Source organism: Aythya fuligula, chromosome 15 (assembly GCF_009819795.1).
Source record: "Aythya fuligula isolate bAytFul2 chromosome 15, bAytFul2.pri, whole genome shotgun sequence".
NCBI lineage: Eukaryota > Metazoa > Chordata > Aves > Anseriformes > Anatidae > Aythya > Aythya fuligula.
This window is the reverse complement of record NC_045573.1, coordinates 11925757-11945582: the sequence shown is the minus strand read 5'-3', so window position 1 is coordinate 11945582 and position 19826 is coordinate 11925757. Positions and strand designations below refer to the sequence as shown.

Sequence of the window (19826 nt, the reverse complement as noted above, 5' to 3'; positions counted from 1 at the left end):
TCTTTGCCTACCATGGTACAGATCTCACTCCATACCATTGTTTCAAGAGAGTAGGATACATCAGAATAAGACAGGATGCCAGACTTCTGCCCTTTGTTAGCATAGTGCCTGTATTATTGAACTCCAATAAAATCTGCATCATGAAATTATTTAAAATCATTGTGCTCAGCACTTGACAGCACTCTTTATGCATGCATTTATAAGCACTTAATGTGGGGGACAGCGTCATTATTCTTCCTGTGTGCGTGAGGAAATGAAGCTTGAAGAGGTGCGGTGTCTTACTTCTGATCACAAAGAATGTCAGCGGACCAGGAATAGAATTTGTGATTTCTGAATTCCTGTCACTCCGTCTCCCTTATACAGCTGCATTATCTCCCAATACTTAAGAGACAGGGAAAGACACAATACTCCGGATTACGCGCATCTTTGAACTATTTTGACACTCTCTGAAGAAAATGATGCCCACTTATGCCAATGTCCTGTCTGTAATGTGAAAAGTGGCCTTGCCCATGACTAACCAGCCGTGATAAATTCTTTAGCGCTTCAGGCAGGTAAACAAAGAAACTGGTCCTTCCTGAGGCCCCATTTACCACATTATTCATCATGTTCTGGCTATGACAAAAATAGCTGACAGGCTAGACCTCCCTGACTGACATCTGCAGTCCTCCCCCAGAGCTGTGGTCACCTGCATTCTGAGACTGGTTACTGCTCCCAGGAAGAAGGATCTGGCAAAGAAGCTCTCCAGCACTCTTCAGAGCATCCACACCGATCAGTGTCAGCATGACAACCTGCTCCATTTCAGGTTCAGAGGCATATATTCGATTGCAGAAAAGATCCAGAGGAATGTTACAGGGGTCTGGCACTGCACTGAGGTTTCCTCCTGGCCAAGAGAACCATCAAAACAGATGTAGTTACTGCTGAGAAACAAACATCCACTCTTTTTTTAGTGTGAAGGAATTGACTAATTCTCTATTGGGCAAACAAAGGCCAATGCCTCACCATGATGCTGCAGCGCAGCATGGCCAGAAAAAGAAGCATACTTGAGGAGCAGTATCACAGCAAATCCTTACTAATCAGTCGCACCCCTTAATTGGAATTGCTTCTGGCATGTAAAGCAAATATATTAAATCCTAATTTTGATATCCTTATTCACACTGTTGAGCAGAGTTGATAGATCTATACCTAAATTATTTAAGACATCAGTTTCAGATTGATAACTAAGGACTACCTTCACATTAAATTGATACTTCACTTTGTGTTCTAGGAGATCACACAGCATACAACTGAGGACTAATTAGGGACCTGTTACCATATTATGCACGTTTCCGTGGTCTGCAGCATAGCCTGCAAAATACCCTGCAGAAATCTGTGTTTGATTTTATACTGTTTCAACTACATGATTATTTAAGCAATTGTATAGATTAATATCCATGTACTTAGTTATTCCAACACCTCAACATTTCATAATGCTAGAAAATAGTGAATGGCATGCATTTGATTGTATTTCCTTAAGATTTGTTTTTGGAAAGTGATATACTTCAATTACAAATCCTGATATCCAACATTTAAAATAATTAAATAAAACTATATTAATCGGCTGAATACATAAGAAAACATTACCTGTAGTTATCAAAATAAACTTCTGATTGCTGTAACCTCCAGCTGCATAGAACTAGTATAGAGCTGTAAAGAACTGAAAGACTCTCCTATCCGTCTGAGTCACAGATTTGTAAGAGAAGTTTACTTGCTTTTCCAAGTCTTATCAATTTCCCAGCTTTGAATGAATGAGTTACTGAAGTGAATTCAACTGTATAAACTAAAATTAAGAACATCTGAGTAAAGTGAAATGAAAAAGTGCCTTCTCTGCACCTACACAAGAAACTACAGCTGCTAACATTTATCACTTCAGCAAATTCTAGTTTTACATGCTAAATGAGCAATTTTTCTCATTTTAATACTTTGACTTCTCTTTGAAACTATGTCAGTAAATCCTTATTGATTGGATACTATTCATTTACTTATGGTAGGTTTAAGGCTTAATTGGTTGTTATCAGGTCATATTTAATTGTAAATAATTTATTTTTCCATATATATTTCAATCTACTTTTAAGATACTTCTATATCACTTTTCTAATGATCCTCACATTCATTACCCAGTGGTAGAAGACATCCACTGAGAGTTACTGTAATTGAAGGACATCAGAACACTGAACAAGTTATCGTAGGCAACAAGCATACTCATAACATCCTTGTTCAGGAAAATCCTCTAATAAAGATGTTGGTCCTTGTAAGAGACAGAACAATGCATTCCCCCTAGTCTTGACCTACCCAGTGCCTGCAGCAAGGTCTCGGTGTAAGGAGCCACATGAAAGCACACAGAGGGATCCAGCCCAGCAGTGGCAGGCAGGTTGCTCTGCTTGTCACCAAGGAGCCCTTGCTTTGCCAGTTCATTCATCAGTCCTGTGCACAGAACAAAGAGTGCATGAGGAATACATAACTCTGTGGTATAGTCTGACATGAAAACACGCTTATCAAATATTTTGATTCATCTGACCACAGAACCATTACAGAGACATCTGTGTGGGTTGTGCTGAGCTCACCTAAGAGATATGAAATGCAATTCCATCATCCCCTCTCCCCCTGCTCATATTCACTTATAGTTAGAAAAGTAACTTGAAAAATTGAGGTTTGGCCCAAGCTTCTCTGGAGACATCTCTGCTTTGTGACCAGGATCCCATTTGTTTCTATTACCTTCCAGCTACAGGAAGTTGACTGAATCATGGAATGTACACATAGAAGATCCTACACAGCTCCTGAACTGCAGTAGGTGTCCTAAATAAGTTGGTGTCCACAAGGAAAAGATGTCACAGATCTCAAGCCCAGTGTTTTGAGTCCAGGCCCTCAAGGTCAGCAACAAGGCCAGTGTCCTGCATGCTACACAGTGCCATGTGGCCACATTGTGAGGATCAGACCCGAACGGAAACACCACGTTCTGCTCATGTAAGTACCAGTCTAGAAAATATCTGATTCCACTCCACTTTTATTAATACTGAGTGCTGGAAACCAGCAATCCCTCAGCTCCCGTTCTTCCCCCAAAGGGCCAGGCGACACACAGGCAGTGCATTAAGGTACTGCCATACAGTACAGCTTCACAATTGGTTGTGTTCTGCAATAACACTCCAGACGTTTTTGAAGGTTTGTTATTTTTACAATTACTTTGCATATGTTTGATTGATTTTCACTGTACAAGCCTGTCAACAATTTACTGCAGCACAGAATGGAAACTAGATTATTAGCACTAGACATTGACGACAAACCTTAGATGCCAAATGTGGCAGTGACACAGATTTGAACTTGTACCACTGCAAATTGCCTATCTGCTTTTTGAAATTCAGACGGGATGAATAACCAAAACTTCCCCCTAGTTACTAAAGAGGGCCTACAAGAAAGCTGGAAGAGGATTCTTTATCAGGGAATATAGTGACAGGGCAATGGGCAATGACATTTAACTAAAAGAGGGTAGATTTAGGTTAGATACTAGGAAGAAATTCTTCACTATGGGGGTGGTGAGGCACTGGAACAGGTTGCCCAGAGCAGCTGTGGATGCCCTGTCCCTGGCAGTGTTCAGGGCCTGGTTGGATGGGGGCTTTGGGCAACCTGATCTGGTGGGAGGTGTGCCCGCCCATGGCAGTGGGTTAGAACTGGATGATCTTTAAGGTCCCTTACACCCAAACCACACTCTGATTTTATGATTCTATAACATGTCCAAAGAAGGGCAACGAAGCTGGTGAAGGATCTAGAGAACAAGTCTTATGAGCAGAGGCTGAGGAACTGTTGTTTAGCCTGGAGAAAAAGAGGCTCAGGGGAGACCGTATTGCACTGTAAAATTACCATAAAGGAGGCTGTAGCAAGGTGGAAATTGGGCTCTTCTCCCAAACACCAAGTGATGAGACAAGAGGAAATGGCCTTAAGTTGTGCTAGGGGATGTTTAAGTTGTATATTCAGAAAAAAGTTTCTCACTGAACGGGTTGTGAAGTATTAGAACAGGCTGCCAAGGGAAGTAGCCGAGTCACCATCATAGAATGGTTTGGTTTGGAAGGGACCTTGAATGTCATCTAGTTCCAAGCCCCCTGCCATGGGCAGGGACACCTTCCACTTGATAAGGTTGCTCATCCCTGGAGGTCATGAAAAAAAATTGTCAATGTAGAGCTTAGTGACATGGTTTAACAGTGGACATGGCAGTGCTAAGTTGAAGGTTGGACTAGATGATCTTAGAGGTCTTTTCCAACCTAACTGACTGTGATCCAGGACTATTATATGCTGTCTGTTCAAACTTAGTGAAGAAAACCTTGGTCAAAAATTTATGGTGTTTTGACTCTCAAGCCAGAAATACATTACCTAAAGACACATATCTTTCTCTTCTGTTGTAGGAATGATTAAGTTTGCTTTGCTTTGAAGGTTGAACAGGGTTGGGCATCAAATGGGTGACTACTTTTCAGGAGGCACTGATTAAAAATATGAAACTGTTTAGTATGGTATTTACCCTGCTCAATTCCTAGTGCCGTTCTACACTTTTCAGAGGCCAAGCCAAAGCTTATGTGGGAATATCATCAGCTTCCCCTCTTCAGGGCTCTGGAATATGAAATAAGCTATCTTTCTGGATCACTTCCGAGGCAATAAAGGAAGACATAAAAGAGGCACTTGCAAAATCTCTCTACAAAGGGAAAAAAACAGTTCTCTACAATGGGGGAAAACACTTGACCTTTCCAGACTATCCTTTGTTCCAGTGCCCGCATAGATACTTCTAGTGCAAATTTTGCAGTGCAAAACGAACACTTTAAACATCATCTGGCACTCAGAGGAGAAAAAAAAAAAAAAAAAAAAAAAGCTGCCTTTCTTTAATAAGCAACTTTCCTTAGGTCTACAGGCAGCAGGTGACACGGTGCTGTAATTAGTCTGCCATGATTAATCCACTGTGTCTGAACATGTTTTCAGAACATACTGTGATAGTCCTGGGAGAAAAAGCAGAGGACTTTTTGAAATTTTCATTTTTTTCCCCCTCAAACCTCTCGATGTTCCTTTCCATTGTCCATGAAGGGGCAGTCAGGCAGTGGATGAATGCCTCCATCAGGAACTAGCTGTGGTGGTGGTAATGGAGGGGTCAAATCACTGTGCTGGGGACTGTCCAAGCTACACTGACCCACTTCTCCCAGTGGTGGAGACTAAAGGGCAGGTTGCAGAAAAACAGACACAGGAACAGACTCTCCTGCTACAGGCAATTTGCCCATTGCCAGAACAGGAGGAAGCAGGCAGGGCAGGGTTCTTTGTTCTGCACTGATCCCTGTTGTTGTTTGTGACTTTCCCTAGAGATCAGCTTATCCTTAAGAAAACTAAACTCTCTTCCTGAACGAGAGCATCGGAACAGAGTCTGACTCATCTAAGAAGATTTGGGGCAGCTACTTGTCTGTTCTTTGGCAGTCCCTGCATATAAAATGAGTTGCAGTTCAGATGCTTGGAAATCAAAAGCATGCAGAACTCAGTGCTGAGGTTGATAGGATCAGGTGCTATCCTCAGGCTCTATGACACCCATGTATTTTTGGTAGCATACTTCTCTGGGCAATAAGAATACCTGAGAAGGTTATTGGTAAGATGAATCTAGGACTATTATGAAGGTGTACAGTGGGAAGTCCAGAGACAAGGGTAAGGAATTCAAACAGAAGAGGTTCCAGCTTGACATAAGGGAAAAACAGTTCCCTGTGAGCATAAGCAAGCATTGGAAGAGAGGCCCAGAGAGATGGGGGAATTTCTGTCCCTGCAGATTCTCAAGACCTGACTGGAAAAAGCCCTGAGCATTCTGGTCTGAATTCACTGCTGATGCTGTGTTGAGCAGGCCATTGGGTGACCAACTTTCTGTTGCCCCCTGCAACATGAATTATTCTATGATCTAAGTCAAAAGGACTTCAGTGCTAAAGATCATACAACTGACAAAGATTAATCTACTATGTAGGACACATAGCAGTGGCTGATTTACAAGTGGGCTTGGAGATACATATAGCAAAACTATAAACTCCTGATATTCTCAATAAATCTTTCCTGCAATGTAACAGATTTGGTTAGGCTTTTAATCTTTAGCTCGCATGAACTGAAATGCAAGCCTTATTTTCTGAGGTTGTTAAGTGAAAGCATTACCTTTTACCAGTGCAGGAATATGGTGACTAGCATTCTCCTTTCTCAGCAACAAAATGAGACTGTGTGTGCGTGGCTCAGCAGAAAGCTCTCCTCTTGCAGAACTGTTTACAGGTGAACTTGAAATCTTTCTAGGGCAAAATACAGCAATCTGAAATAACAAGGACCAGATTAAACTACTAAATGCAGATTCAATCACTGTAGGGCTCAAGCAAATAGTTAGGTTACAATGGCATATCAAGATACAGCACACCAGCAGAGCCATAGTAACTTCCAATGACTGGCTGTTCATGCGTCATCTGTTCATGACACAAAGGAATTTAAACATCAGGGAAAAGGTTTAATAGAAAATGTTTTGCTCTACAACTGGGCTGGACTAAAACCACAACAATTACAGTGCAGCCAATATGTGGTACCATACTAAGTCACTCATGCAATAACGATCTTGAGCCCTAGGTTCTGCAACAGCACCAGAGAACACATTAAAGCAATAGTTCCTGAACTTCTGAAATGGCCATTTAGGAGCATGCTCCAGATATTTGGCTGTTTTTACTATAGTAGTCAATAAATACTACTTTTATTCTATAAAATATTATGAGCAGGGAAAGTGTTCTTCCTCATGCTTGATTAAAGAACAAGCAGAAAATAGGGGCTTTGTGCACACTTTAGTTTGCAAAATGATGCATTTCTTGATTGACATAGGAAACAACTCCAAGCACGAAAATTTAAAGCAAGGGGTCCAGCTCTTTATAAGACAAACTGTCATAGGATTCCTGGCTGGTTTATTTTGTAAGATACGCAGAACTTGTCTTCTTGTACAGGTGAGTTTGACTGAAATCTTGCATTTATGATTATTTGTTTCTTTAGGCTGACATGTCAAAATGCCAACTGCACTCTAATTCAAATAAATCTATCATCATGTTAACAGACCTTGAAAGAAAGAAAAAAACAAAACACAAAACACTCAATTTTTGACAATAGGAAAGCTCTTCTCACAAGCCATCTGAATGCATTACGCTAGGGGACTTCATTCTGAAAGGCCACAAGCAGACCCAGAGGGACAGCAAAGTACATAATCACACATTAGTCTGTTAGATGAAGACTATTCTCTTGAATATAGATTTACAGGCCAGAGATTGTTATTTTGATTTATGAGGTTACAGCCTGCTCTAGCTTATTTTGATATCAATGGTAAAATTCATGTTTACTTAGTAGAAGAAAGCCTGATCGTGCATTAGTCTCAGTGAGAGGCTTAGGCCTAGTGGGATTTTCCTACTAAAGAAAAAACATCAGTACTGAAAGCAACAAGAGCACCACTCGTAGGAATACAAGGAACACAAGTGCTGGCTAGCTAGTAAAGAGATAATGAACAGAGAAGAACACTCAAGAACACTCACTACAGGAGTGTGTCAGTTCACACATCCATAAACCCACAGTATAATAAGTTTCAGAAATGGTAACCCAAAGCATACAAGTGAGCTGTATGTTCTGACCGGTACCTGACTTGTTGTCATGCTCAGCACAATGGCTTGCTTGGGTGAAAGCTGCAGCCGTCTGATTCCTTGCAGAAGAAACCCCCGATGAGTACAGACTGAGATCACATTACCATATGCATGAGGAGATACCACAGGCGACACCATCAAAATAATGTCCCCTAGGTCAAAAAGAGAATAAGAAAAACAGCATGTTACTTCCACAGAAACTGTGGTGTTACTGCAAGGAAACTCACATAGTGGCCAGTTCCTACTTGAAGCACTCTCCAAATGGAGATGCTGCATTTTATGGTTTATTTGCTCTATTCAGCTTATAATGGCTGCTGTCAGAGGTCAGCACAGAACAATAAAGCTTATGACATTAGAAGCAATCTCTTTATGAATCAACTACCCCAGATAGTCTGTCTCATAAGGTCTATCTAGCTGTCTATGTGCTGTTATCTCTCTTTGAGGTACGTACGCTCTCAGTTCACGTGACGGCTGTGTCAGCCCCTGTCAGGCTGTGTTGGAGCTGTTACCCTTACAGCTGGTCTGATGGCAGTCAGACCCCTTGAGGAGTAAGGACCTGATAAACCTGGCCAAACTGATGAGTAACTAAATGAGGACAAGACTGACTGTTGGTTTGTCCACTGTGAAGTACATGAAGCAATCCCAGGCATTCCTCTCTGCTATTACTAGTGGTCCTAAGCCTGCGGGACCCACAGTTTCTACAGCCTTGGTCAGCACTACTTTCTGCTCCCTCTCAGCCCTTCTTTAGTCCTGTCTTTACTCTGCATCCCAGAGCTTGCCTTGCGGCATGGGCTGCTGTACCTTTGGACCAGCCTCTGATCACAACACCATCCCACTGTGGTTTTGTACCATCCATGGCTTCACAGGTTCCTATCTTTGGTCATCATAATGGCACCAGCCTGCTCTCTCCTTCCTGGGTTTCCCTGCTATCTGAGCCTAATGCATTAAGTCTGGCTGCTTGTGCTCTGCTTGCATCTCTCACTCCAATAGATAAGCTCGTAGAAGTAACTGGAGTTTATGTTGGGTTAGAACGTCGTATTTTTTTTTTCCACTTCCATTTTCTAAATTGAATCCCAAGCTCACTGTCAACACGGTGGAAACAGATGCTATGAGCTCAGGAGAAATAGCCCACAGGGCCTCCTGAACAGCGTATCTCTTGTATAGCATCCTGCTGTACCTACGATGGAGCTTCCCAGTAGCCTCTGATCTACCTAAGGCATTCGCTTTGTTCTGATCTTACTTTGGGTCTCTGCTCTTACCATCTCTTTTGCTATTATACTGTCCTAGTTCTAACAGATTTTCTTCTCCTGTACATAACACACATTCAGATCTCTGTAACTTGCCAAGAGCTAAGAAAGTAAACGCTCAGTATCATTTCTACATGGGTTTCCTCTGTACTGCCCTGTTAATTTCTTCTACCTCTATCATATAATGGGGCTGAATATATTTTAGTTTCTGTGTCCCAATTATACTTGGTTTTGGTGGTAGACCTATCAACAGTGTACTTTTCCTGGGCTTCTAAACTTTGTGATAGATATTTGTCCCCCAAGAACTTGACCAAGGCTCAGCCTGCCATTTCAAAGCAATAGCAACAAAACAAGGGAAAGCTTGTGTTTATTGTTAAGGATACAACAAGCAGAGTGTTACTTTGCCTAAAACTTCTATATGGCTTTAATTTTGCAGGCTCTGAGCCAGGCTGACAGTGCTGCACTCATTATATATGAACTGTCAAAATTCAGGGTCGCAGGTGGTAAGATTTTGGTTCATCTCTAGTTGGTAACACCTAAACAAACAAACAAAATTTCACATACACATATCCCAAATTAACAAGAATATCTGCTAGGATCAATAAAACTTTGATTACTGGGAAGGAAGGGGGGCAGATATACCTGGTAGGAGCAGCAATATATTTGTTCTGCATGCTCTGCATGAGTGTATCTTCCTGTCTCAAAGAGAAGCTGTTGGAGACCTGAGGGAAGGAATAAGTGAATGTTTCTTTTCCTTAACACCCCATAGGGTGCCTGCTCCCAGTCCAGGTTTTCAGCTTCTCTTTGAGAGTCATGATAGAGATGATACAGTTATCTGAGGAGCAAAGCTTGAAAGTGACTTCCTGAGCCCAAATACAGATGGAACGTGGTGTGGTGTAACTCAGCAGCCCACATCAAATGTGAATCATTAATGGCCATAAAAGGAAGGAGATGCAAAAATGTGAGTCATTCCATCAGCAGCAACCAGCTGCCATCAATACCAATCCCAAATAACGCAGAGCCAATGGCTGTCTGCCAAGCTACTTGAATTAACATGCCCAGTTATACGAAAGAGTGTATCTCAAAGGTAAGACTTCGCTTCCTTTCCTTTTCCCTTCTCTATTTTTCTTCCTGTCACCTTCTCTGTCACCTTCCCCTTTTTCATCTTTTTGGCTTATGTTTTCGTACCTTCTTTCCTTTAGCACCATAATTTTCTGTACCTTCTTTCTATGTCAATACAATCCTGTTTTCCTCCTGCCATCTTCTCTCTGACAGCTGCTGAGTTTCCACCCCTCCCACCCCTCACTCTCCCCAAGGAGCTGTCTTCAACTGTGGGAGTAGAAACAGGGCAGCAGTGCCCTAATAGCATCATCTCAAAATCATATGCATTTGAGATCTGCCATGCCAGGCCAAACTGCAGAAGTTTACCAGCACATTGGCCTGTCTACAGCAGACTCCCCAAACCACACAGACCCTTCTTAGCCAGTAGTAATGCTGAATGCCCTGGCAGGCTTCCCTTGAGCACAGTCAGCTTGCAGCTACCTAGGTATGAGTTCATAAGCTGGAAGATTACTGCTACAAAGGGAAAAGGGGGATTTGGACAGAGGAGCCAGGTGAGAGCTAGTTAATATTATAGCCCTGTGAAATACTTTCTTTTCTGATTGTGTGGTCAGTCCTGGCTTGAATGAAGTCTTAATTTCATACCCCATTATATTCAACTCTTGAATAGTAGAGGTAGATGATCTCTAATCAGATAAACATGCAGTTTAAAGACACTGGTAGGTCTTCACATGATGGTTCCTTGGATGAACAAGTCCCCTACAAGCAAAAATTTGCTGTGTTTTTCTTTTTTTTTCTTTATCCTTCAGTGCAATCTAAGCAGCCTACAGGACTCTAGCAGCTACTCCCATGAGGAGGATGAGGTGATGATAACACTCCTCTGTCACTTCATTTTAGGCAACAGTGCTTCACTAGAAACTCATTCCTAGCTCTGGACTTGGCCAGGTCACAGCACTGAATAATCCAGGGAGGCAGAATTTCCTGAAACAGGTGGGCTGGAGGGAGGTAACACTGTCAGCGAAGAAGAGCCATAAAACCTCATGATTCATTCCCTACCTTTGGAAGTTGAGACAAGCATCGCTGGAGGTCGAGGTTGCACCATGTCCTGGAGATGAACGTTTTCTTCATCTGCTTCTGCTCTACTTGATGAAGGACTCTGAGACCTAAAGAAAAACAATAGATATTAAAAGCTGTTATGCAAGGTTCTGACTCTAACCCACTTTCTACAAGCCCAGGGACAAGGAAGCTTTACTGAAACCACCATTTCAACCCCTTGTCCCTGACTTGAACTGCATCAAGGTCTCTCTGATTGAACATCTCTCTCTATATTACTCCCTCTGAGGCTCTCTCTGTTCAATAAGTACCTCATACAAAGTAGCCAGCTTGGCAAGGAAACACGGGAATCAAGAAATATGTCAGGCTGCATTAGCAGCATTTTTCCCAGCCACAAATATATTACAGCTGCTATTCACTTTTGGTTCTTTAGCCAGAGCTTAAGCAATTTTAAAGTTTTCATGATACTCCTCTGCTGCTTCATGTTGGGCAACAAGAACTATCAAGTCTGGCAGAGATGCTCATGGCAGTGAAACCTCTAAACATTTCTGCATTCCCAAAAGGTCCAAATTATGGCATGGTGAGCATAAGGTGTGGTTCTGAAAGCCAGGGACTGACAACTCAAACGGCACTCTGTAAAATAGCTTGGCTAGGTCTGGGAAATGCAGGCTGTTCAGGCAAACCTGTCTGCCTCATCCCCTGCTACTGAGTTGGCTGGAATACATCCTGCTTGTCGCTCCCAGGAGACCAACGGAAGCCACCAGTATTTGCAAGTAAAATTTGAAAAACTGAATTCTGAGGTGCAGTTTGTATTCTGATCTCCCAATGGTCCGAATTACCAGCATTAAGAGAAAGACAAGTGCATTATTTAGAACATAGCACCACTCCGGACTGGCTAAGTTATGCCAGAGGAGCAGAATTCATCATCTTTGTAGGAGGAAAAGCATCCCAGAGGAAAACAAATAAATAAAATGAATGAAACTTTGCCAAATTGAGTTTTTCAAATCCTAAAACTAACAATGATGAGAGTCACTGTTCGTGGCCAAACAAAACTAACAATCCCCTCTGTGTGCATCGGATTGATTCTACATGGGTGCACCTTGCCTCTTGGCAGGAAGCACCAAGAGGACTGCAGAACAACTTACCCCAGGTTTGCTGCCATTGACAACAGTGTTCCACACTGCACTGAGCAACCAGGATCTCCAAAAAACCTATCCAGAGTTTGTAGGTGCAGGGCCCTATATAAGTTCTCTCCAGGGGAGTTTCACCACATCAGTACATATTTGATCCAGTAACATTAAAAAGAGATGCCCAGGGTCTGAAGAATCCAGCCTGTAAATGCTGTCACCCCACATGATTACACAGGTCCATGTGACAAATGACAGCCAGGAGAGGAGGTCTGAGTTTCATATTATCCTGGCTGGTGGAAATTCCTTGAAGCCCTAAGCCAAATCTTTTGATAAAGCACTGTAAAACAAATGCTTCAAGGCTGAGATCCTGTGCCTGGAACAACCAAAGGAGTGTCTTTCAAAAGCCAAAAGAATACCTGTGTCTCTTCTCTTCCCTCTGCAGGCCAGCCTACTCTGATCTGTCCTTGTAACAGTCTCAGGAAAGGATCCCTGAGCACAGCAGAGCCCTTCATTTACTGAGTGTGGCTCAGTGTGGACTGAGCGTGCTTCCTGGGTTCTTAGTTTTAAGTCTCTATCCATAAAGTAGCAAAATTGTCAGGAACGGAATGATTGTTAGGAAGTGCTTCATCAAAAAAAAAAAAAAAAAAGCTGCAGAGAGGTTTGGGAACAGAGTGTTAGGAAGGAGTGCTGAAAGAGTGTTCAGACTACTGATCTGACCTTCCCTCTGCCTCTCTGCAGCTGCAGACCATGTGCTGCTCAGTGCTGACTTCACAGAGCTGAACAGAAGCTTTTCTCCTTTCCTCTCATCCCTTTCCCTGATGTACTTCTGCTCTGCTGAGTAAGGTCAAGAGCAGACTTTCTGGCAGCCTAGCATCAATGTTATGTTGTTGTCAACCAAGCAACTTTAAAAATAAAAAACATTAGATAGGTTTTGCCTATTTTGGACAGAAACGTGAGCCTTTGGAAGCTGTAGTCCCCCCTCCTTGTAGTACTACGTAGCAGAGCACAGGCGCTGTAGGTTGTATGATGGATTAGTAGCTACTTACTAGCCCATTTCCCTCTGCAGCTATGTCCAGCCCCATCTGAGAGCAAGATTCCAAACTCCTGAATCTGACTTGTTCCCAGCACTTTTTGGCACCCTATTGCTCTACCACCAGTTCCTAAATTGCATTTCTCACACTGATTGCTTGAGTTGAGTTTCTAAGCCACCCTTTGTTTTCACAGACCTCTGTCATAACTCTCTGAAGAACCTTTTTCATCTGAAGCTCCTTATCTCCAATCAGTTGATAAGGATGGGCAAAGCTATTCCTGGAGAACAAGCCCCTCAGAGGCACACAGCCTTGCAGCCTTCCCCCAGCACCAGGTACAGCTGAAAGAGATTTCAGATCAGGCTGATCAGCTGTGGCTGGCACAGCAAGGACCCAGGAGCAGGTGCTGCAAGTGTATGAATTACAGGTCTAGCTACCTGGGAACTCGTGATGGGAGGCAACTGCAAGAGTCCCACACCTAACACAACCAGAAGAGATGGTCCTGTGAGAGACTGAGGGTTTTTACAGACCGTAGTAACATATGTGAAAATTGAAAATGTACAGATTGCTCCTATCCATTACTCTGGTTCATTGAGACCTTTAGCAGAAGACTAATTGATAAGACAAAGCACAGTAGCTGTGTGCTTGTCTGCCACCCATGTCATGCTCTGCCTACGAGCACTACCATAGCTCAGAAGCATGCAGCCCAGTGCCATCACCTCACTCTGTTGCATCTGGAAGCTGGATCTAGGACACCACCATGCAGTGCTGCACGAGCAGCTCTCCCTCCGAACCAGAGGCACAGCTCCCTGTGCACGCGGCTGTCCAGCTGGGGCAGGTAGACGAGAGGCTCTGCTTGGCTCCTGCAGTAGATGGCATTGATGGAACTGCAGTCTGTCACGCCAGCCAGCTGCGGGTCGGATGGCCCCATGATATTCTGCAAGGTGCTACGTGCTTTAGGCCCTCTCACGCCCAAAGCCAGCACTGGTGGCACCATGCCCATCTCTGAAGCATAGGAAGAAGGCAGTTTTTCTGTGAAAGACAAAGAGACTTGTAACTAAAGCACAGAACAACCCTCACCAAGGTCATTCATTCTGCTCAAGTGCTCTTTTTAGCTCTGTCATAGTGGACTTAGGCAAAGTAACCTACTGGTTACCTGTCCTGTGAGTGTTATGCTTTTAACCAGCTGTGCGTTTTTACCCAGCAGTAATTCTGAGATTACTCAAGATAGCTTACCTGTTAAAGAAAAAAGGAGTGTGTTGGCTTCTTATTTGCTATGGAAAAGGGTGTGCATGGGGTTAAATACTATACAACTGATACACTAGAAGCCAGCGCTTCAACTTCTGGTGCTGTACGTTGTTTGTATTCATAAGGAAGGCTGGTGGGATTGAAGGGGAGACGGCAAGAATATGGGCCTGAAGAGAAGAATGTTTTCTGTAATTTTAATCAGAAATGGGAAAACTGGGAAGGGAATCACAGGCTGGATATCCATCTACATCTTTTCTAGATCATTGCTTCTGTATCAAATACCAATTTTGCATTATGTCGCCTAATGTGTCCAAATATTTGATTAGCCACCTTTATTTCCCCTCCAGGACTTGAACTGTGGCTTTCCTTATTTCCTGCAACAATTCTTCCCTACATCTCTGGCAAACCCTTCTCCACTTTCACTTCAGCACTATTGGGTCCAATAAGTAACCCCAGTAAAGAGCAAGTTTGCCTCCTCCACATTTCTTACTGTATAAGAGCAAAAAGACATGTCATTCTCTTCCCTGGAGTTTAAATGTATTCATTTATATCATTAGTTGCCTAAGAATCAGAAACCAGAACATAAGTCTCCAGAACAAGTAGACAATTGACTGAAAATAGTTAAAATAGTCATTTTAAAGTTTTCAAGCTAACGGTAAAAATCCAGTCTACAAACTCACGTAGTAGCCCTCAGCTCAAGTGATTTGTCCCTTCATACAAAATGTTCCTATTTAGATACAGGGTACAGAGCACTGAAGCAGATCTGCTGCCTGTCATCTCTTAATGACTGGTGATTTTATGGTTTTCTTACTCATTTCTGAAGTCCTTCTTCATTTCTGCAGCTATCAATATGAATACATTACATGCACAATGCTGAGACAACTGCAATCCCATTTCTAAGGCAGTCTGCTTGTATGGTTTTCAAATGTAAAAACGGGCAGGGAAACTGCAGGATATTTCTCTATTTAAGCAGGTCTGCGCTCATCTTCTGTCAAAGCAAACGGAAGCCTGCTTCTCTCACTCTGTCTGCCCACAACTTTCCCCAAGAGAAATGGATTGCTTGTATTCACTACAGTGCCACATGCAAACCTTCCAGGAGAACTTTTGGATTAAAAGAAAGTACAAGCCACAAAACATTTCAGAGGCCATCTCTACACCTTGCAGCTTGTATAATTGCCCGTTGTTGTAGGGCTGTACTGCATTATCTACTAATAACATTCCATAAAAGCTTTGAGACAGGCTTCAGTATGTCTACTTCACAAATGGAAGACTTGAGTGGCATGGGCCAACACTTGGCCATTGGTTTTTAACGTTAAGGGCTTTGAGATTTGACATCAGGGACTCATACAATTGTTGTTTGCCTTATCTTTTTGGTATCTTACCTCAGACCACCTGCTATTGGCAAATTGTGATGTTTTGGTGATGGCTTATCAGAAAACATAATTACAGGATGGATAGATCTGTAGTTTCCTTTCAACCATTCTCCTAAAGGTCAAGTAAAGACTGAAGTACCAGAGGTGATGGGATGGGGGAATTGAGGAAGAGAGGCTGGATTCTCTGCAGTACCTCCAGAAAAATCAGTAGTAACCAATTTGGTATCCCTAACTTACATGGGTCTAATCCTGCAGCTTACAGCACTGCAGTCTGCAAATGGTCTCTACAAAGGAACAATAAAAGTGGTTTGAGACACACATAAATAAAGGACTAAAAATTCAGCTTGGAGTAGTTGAATTCTAGCAACACTGGGAGTAGATAGAAACAGCCTAAGGTCTTTTATAATTGCCTTTGGAAAAGATATAGGGAACTGATGTGATGCTCTTGTAAATCCAATACCCCTTTCTCCATGTCCACAGCACCACATCATTCTTCAACTTAGTAGAGTTAAAGACCTTCACCTCAATATCATTACACAGTGGAATCACTGGAGGAAAACTAGACCTCACCTGAGCTAGAGAGCAGCACATCATGCTGAGGATAGAGCAGGCGGAGTCCGCAGACATCCAGACCAGAGCTGAGTACCAGCTGCAACACGTGATGGGTAGCTAGGGAACTTCGGAGGAGAGTTTCAAACAGCAATACCATGGCAACCTGAACAGCGAGAGCACATTGGAGGAGTGAGCCAAAATGCTTCCAAGCCCACAGTGACCATACAGCTGTGTCTCTTCTACTCACCTTAAATTCCCATGCCCTACCTACACTACAAGAGCTATAAAGAGGCTTTCTTTTCTTCTGTTTACATGCAGTTCAGCACAGCAGGCTTTTAGCTTCAAATTGAATCATAACGATGATAATTATGATTGAATAATAATTATGTACTACTACTGAAATAATTGTGCCTTTTGTCACAAAAACCTACTAGTAAAAGACTGCAAGTTCTCTGGGGCAGAGAATAAAGTGAATCATTCTTGTTTAACTCCGCGTACTACAGAAAGATGATCCAATAATAATAGGCCAACTGGTTATTTCCTTATACCTACAAAAAAGCCAAGATCAACACAAAAAATGATTCAAAAGGCAGGCACATCCCTGGTACTGTCCCAGATTTACCTTTTGAACTTTTCTTTACCAGATGACTGCAATTCAGCTCATCCTGACACGCAGGAAGACATACGCTGTTACATACTGAATGTCTATACCCAACAGGAAAGCAAACTACTTTGAGCTCTGCACTCTCCTATCAGAAGGAACTTATTGTTTTGAAACACAGATGCTTTACAAGAGAAAGTTGTGTGGTGCCTGACATGCTGAGGGCAATAAATTGTCTAGCTGAGGATCAGACAAGCATGGTTGTATTGGCCTCAAATTTGTGCATGGTTCTCCTGGGTGTAAAGACACAATGCTATCCCCAGCAGCAAGCTTTATGTCTGCAGTGAACGCCAAATGAATTCATCACTACTGGACACTTTAAATGAAATGCTACTCCCCCATAAACACACAACAAGGCTTATAACATCATAATAAATGAAGATATAAATTTACGCAAATCATAAAAAAGTAGTCTAATTAGGAATAAAAGCTTTATTTCTTTATGTTCGTCTAGCTCAAGCTCTCTTGATGCTAACCCAGTCATCACAGCAGCCAGTAAGGAAGCATTTTTCTGTAGCAGCTATAAGAGTCCCTGGGGTCTGGCTGCCTGGGCTCCAGGCCAACTTTGATAATGCAGCTGTCCAGCACTGACAAACCTCAGGAACTGCTGCCTCCCCTTTTGCCTGGGAGCCAGCCACTTGGCTTTGGTCTCTGAGCTTTGTTGCAGGTATGCCTGCAGCCAGTCTCATATGTCAGTGATTCTGGCCGGTATCCTAATCTGCTGGCTTGACCTTCTGGCTTGGCCCTGTCCCTATGGACTCTTGGCTGACCCTGGTTGCTGTTGCTGGACCTGTTCTGCTCTTCTCACTTGGTAACGTGTGAGTGCACCCTGCCAAGCGAGGTGGCTGGCCCTGCCTGCCTTGCTGTTAGCTTCACCTCCCGGCTTGCCATTTCCTTACAGAGCATCCTGCCCTTGCTGTGAGAGATTCTGTATGGGCTCCCCAGTAGGACTCCTGAGGCGAGTCAAGGAATTGTCACGAAGACATACGAGGCATTTCCTGACTGTGCCAGGTGCCCAATATCTTCAATAAATAACTGATTTTCTAGTATCTTCCAGGAGCAAGCCTGGTACAGCTAACCACTCTCAGCCACTGGCCAGACTTGCTGGTTGTTAGGACAACATAAAGATATCTGCATCTCCCCGATTCACTCCTAACAGGAAACTGAACTCGTCAGATCAAATGTGCCAGGTTGTGTTGTGCAAGAGCTAAGAAAGGTGAGTTACCCCGGGGTAAAAGATATCATATCTGTATAGGGGTCCAGCATGCTTTGGTATGCACTCCTACACTGAGGTAAAGATGAGCTAATTCAAGTTACAGTGACCTCTTCTTCTGGGTTAAACAACATGGAAATACTTTCAACTTGTTCCTACAACACACTGTTACTGTAGGTCAGGTAAATAGTACCAGAGGCTTCAGAAAAACTTGGATTCCGGAGCACAAGTTTTATAAAAGTTGTGTTGCACGCTGGCTTGCAGTCACGGGGCTTTGGGTTAGCAGAATTTGTCTGTTGTTACTGATCTGCACCTGGTTGGTAGCAATTTCTCCAACCCATATATTTCATGGTTTAATCTTCTGTGGCTCAGAGCAATCAGTACATCAAGACCACTGCCACAAAAGACTCAGCTTACTTATGTTTGAGTGAGAAATACTTCAAGTTGAGTATTTGTACCAAACCTAAGCACTGAAATATTTCTGGTCACTTAATTGTGATTATTATTATTATTTTTACCTCAGTGTCTGTGTCGCTGCAAGCCTCAATGTTGCTGCTATTAGGGAAGTATTCTTCATCAGTTTCAACTGTCTGCCAGTAAAATCCATTTGGCACTGCAAACACTTTCTCCACCGCCTGAAACACACAAATGATATTTCTTACCTGTATGTTATTTTGATCCCTCAAAATCAAGAGCTAGGAAAAAACATTATGGTTAATTTTATGGCTAAAGAACATATAAGGATGCATATTCACAGAATAGAGTTATTAGCCCAGTGTTGTTCCCCTATCATTTGCTTTCCTGCATCTGTACCACCAACTCCAGTGAAATTATATCCCATGAATATGACTTTGCAGCTGCTTCCTGAGGGACTGAACCCTCCTAGGGTCCAACACAGTGGCCCTCCACATGGGGAGCAAACACTAACATGAACAGGAGTCACATACAAAAGGCGCTGCAGAATCAGGCTCAGCAGCTTGAGACCCTGTTTCTCCATGATCATACTGGGCATCCAGCAGAAAAGAGCTTTGTCAAGCGAATGCTCTAATTAACCAACCAAACAGAGGGCGGGGAAAGAATTGCATGAATTTTTTATGTGCCTGTAACTAAAATAGGACATTTCTCCTGTGTTCATGTCACCACAAGTGGCACGTATCTGTGAGTCTTACTGTGCCACATACTCCTGAATAGGCAAAAGACTCTGGCATTTAGGTCACAGCGTTACAGAAATGTAGCATTTCCCAATCTCAGCACGTTATTCTGTTTCTCATACATTTTCTGGGCAGTCAAGCAAGCAACCTGTACAAGGGCAAGTTTAAGGATGTTGAAGGATGTGTCACTCATGAGAATCTGCTGTGACTTCATGCTTCGTAAGCAAGGCCGTAGTCCAGAAAGGAATGTAGCTTTTGAAAGACTCATTTGCCAAGTTCTTTTTTGGGAAAAAGCGTTACTTGTAGCTACACTGATCTTGAGCATCCCAGAAATATGGATGCATTTAGGCAGAGTGCACATCGGGCAGAAATCCCAAGACAAAAAAAAATGTCCGTTTTGAGACATAGGCTCAGAAGGTGAAA

At 42.8% G+C, this 19826-nt stretch overlaps 1 protein-coding gene across 1 annotated transcript in view; it reads right to left on the bottom strand.

Annotated features, from left to right (window-relative positions):
• Window positions 1-19826, bottom strand: part of C15H16orf71 (chromosome 15 C16orf71 homolog) — a 95237-nt gene that overhangs the window by 30512 nt on the left and 44899 nt on the right. The window contains exons 11-18 of the mRNA XM_032197773.1: window positions 18771-18887; window positions 16397-16541; window positions 14000-14237; window positions 11051-11157; window positions 7686-7840; window positions 6190-6337; window positions 2329-2460; window positions 686-880 (exon numbers count right to left, since the gene is read on the bottom strand). Of these exons, the coding sequence (XP_032053664.1) occupies window positions 686-880; window positions 2329-2460; window positions 6190-6337; window positions 7686-7840; window positions 11051-11157; window positions 14000-14237; window positions 16397-16541; window positions 18771-18887 (1237 nt within the window). The remainder of the gene's footprint in view (window positions 1-685; window positions 881-2328; window positions 2461-6189; window positions 6338-7685; window positions 7841-11050; window positions 11158-13999; window positions 14238-16396; window positions 16542-18770; window positions 18888-19826) is intronic.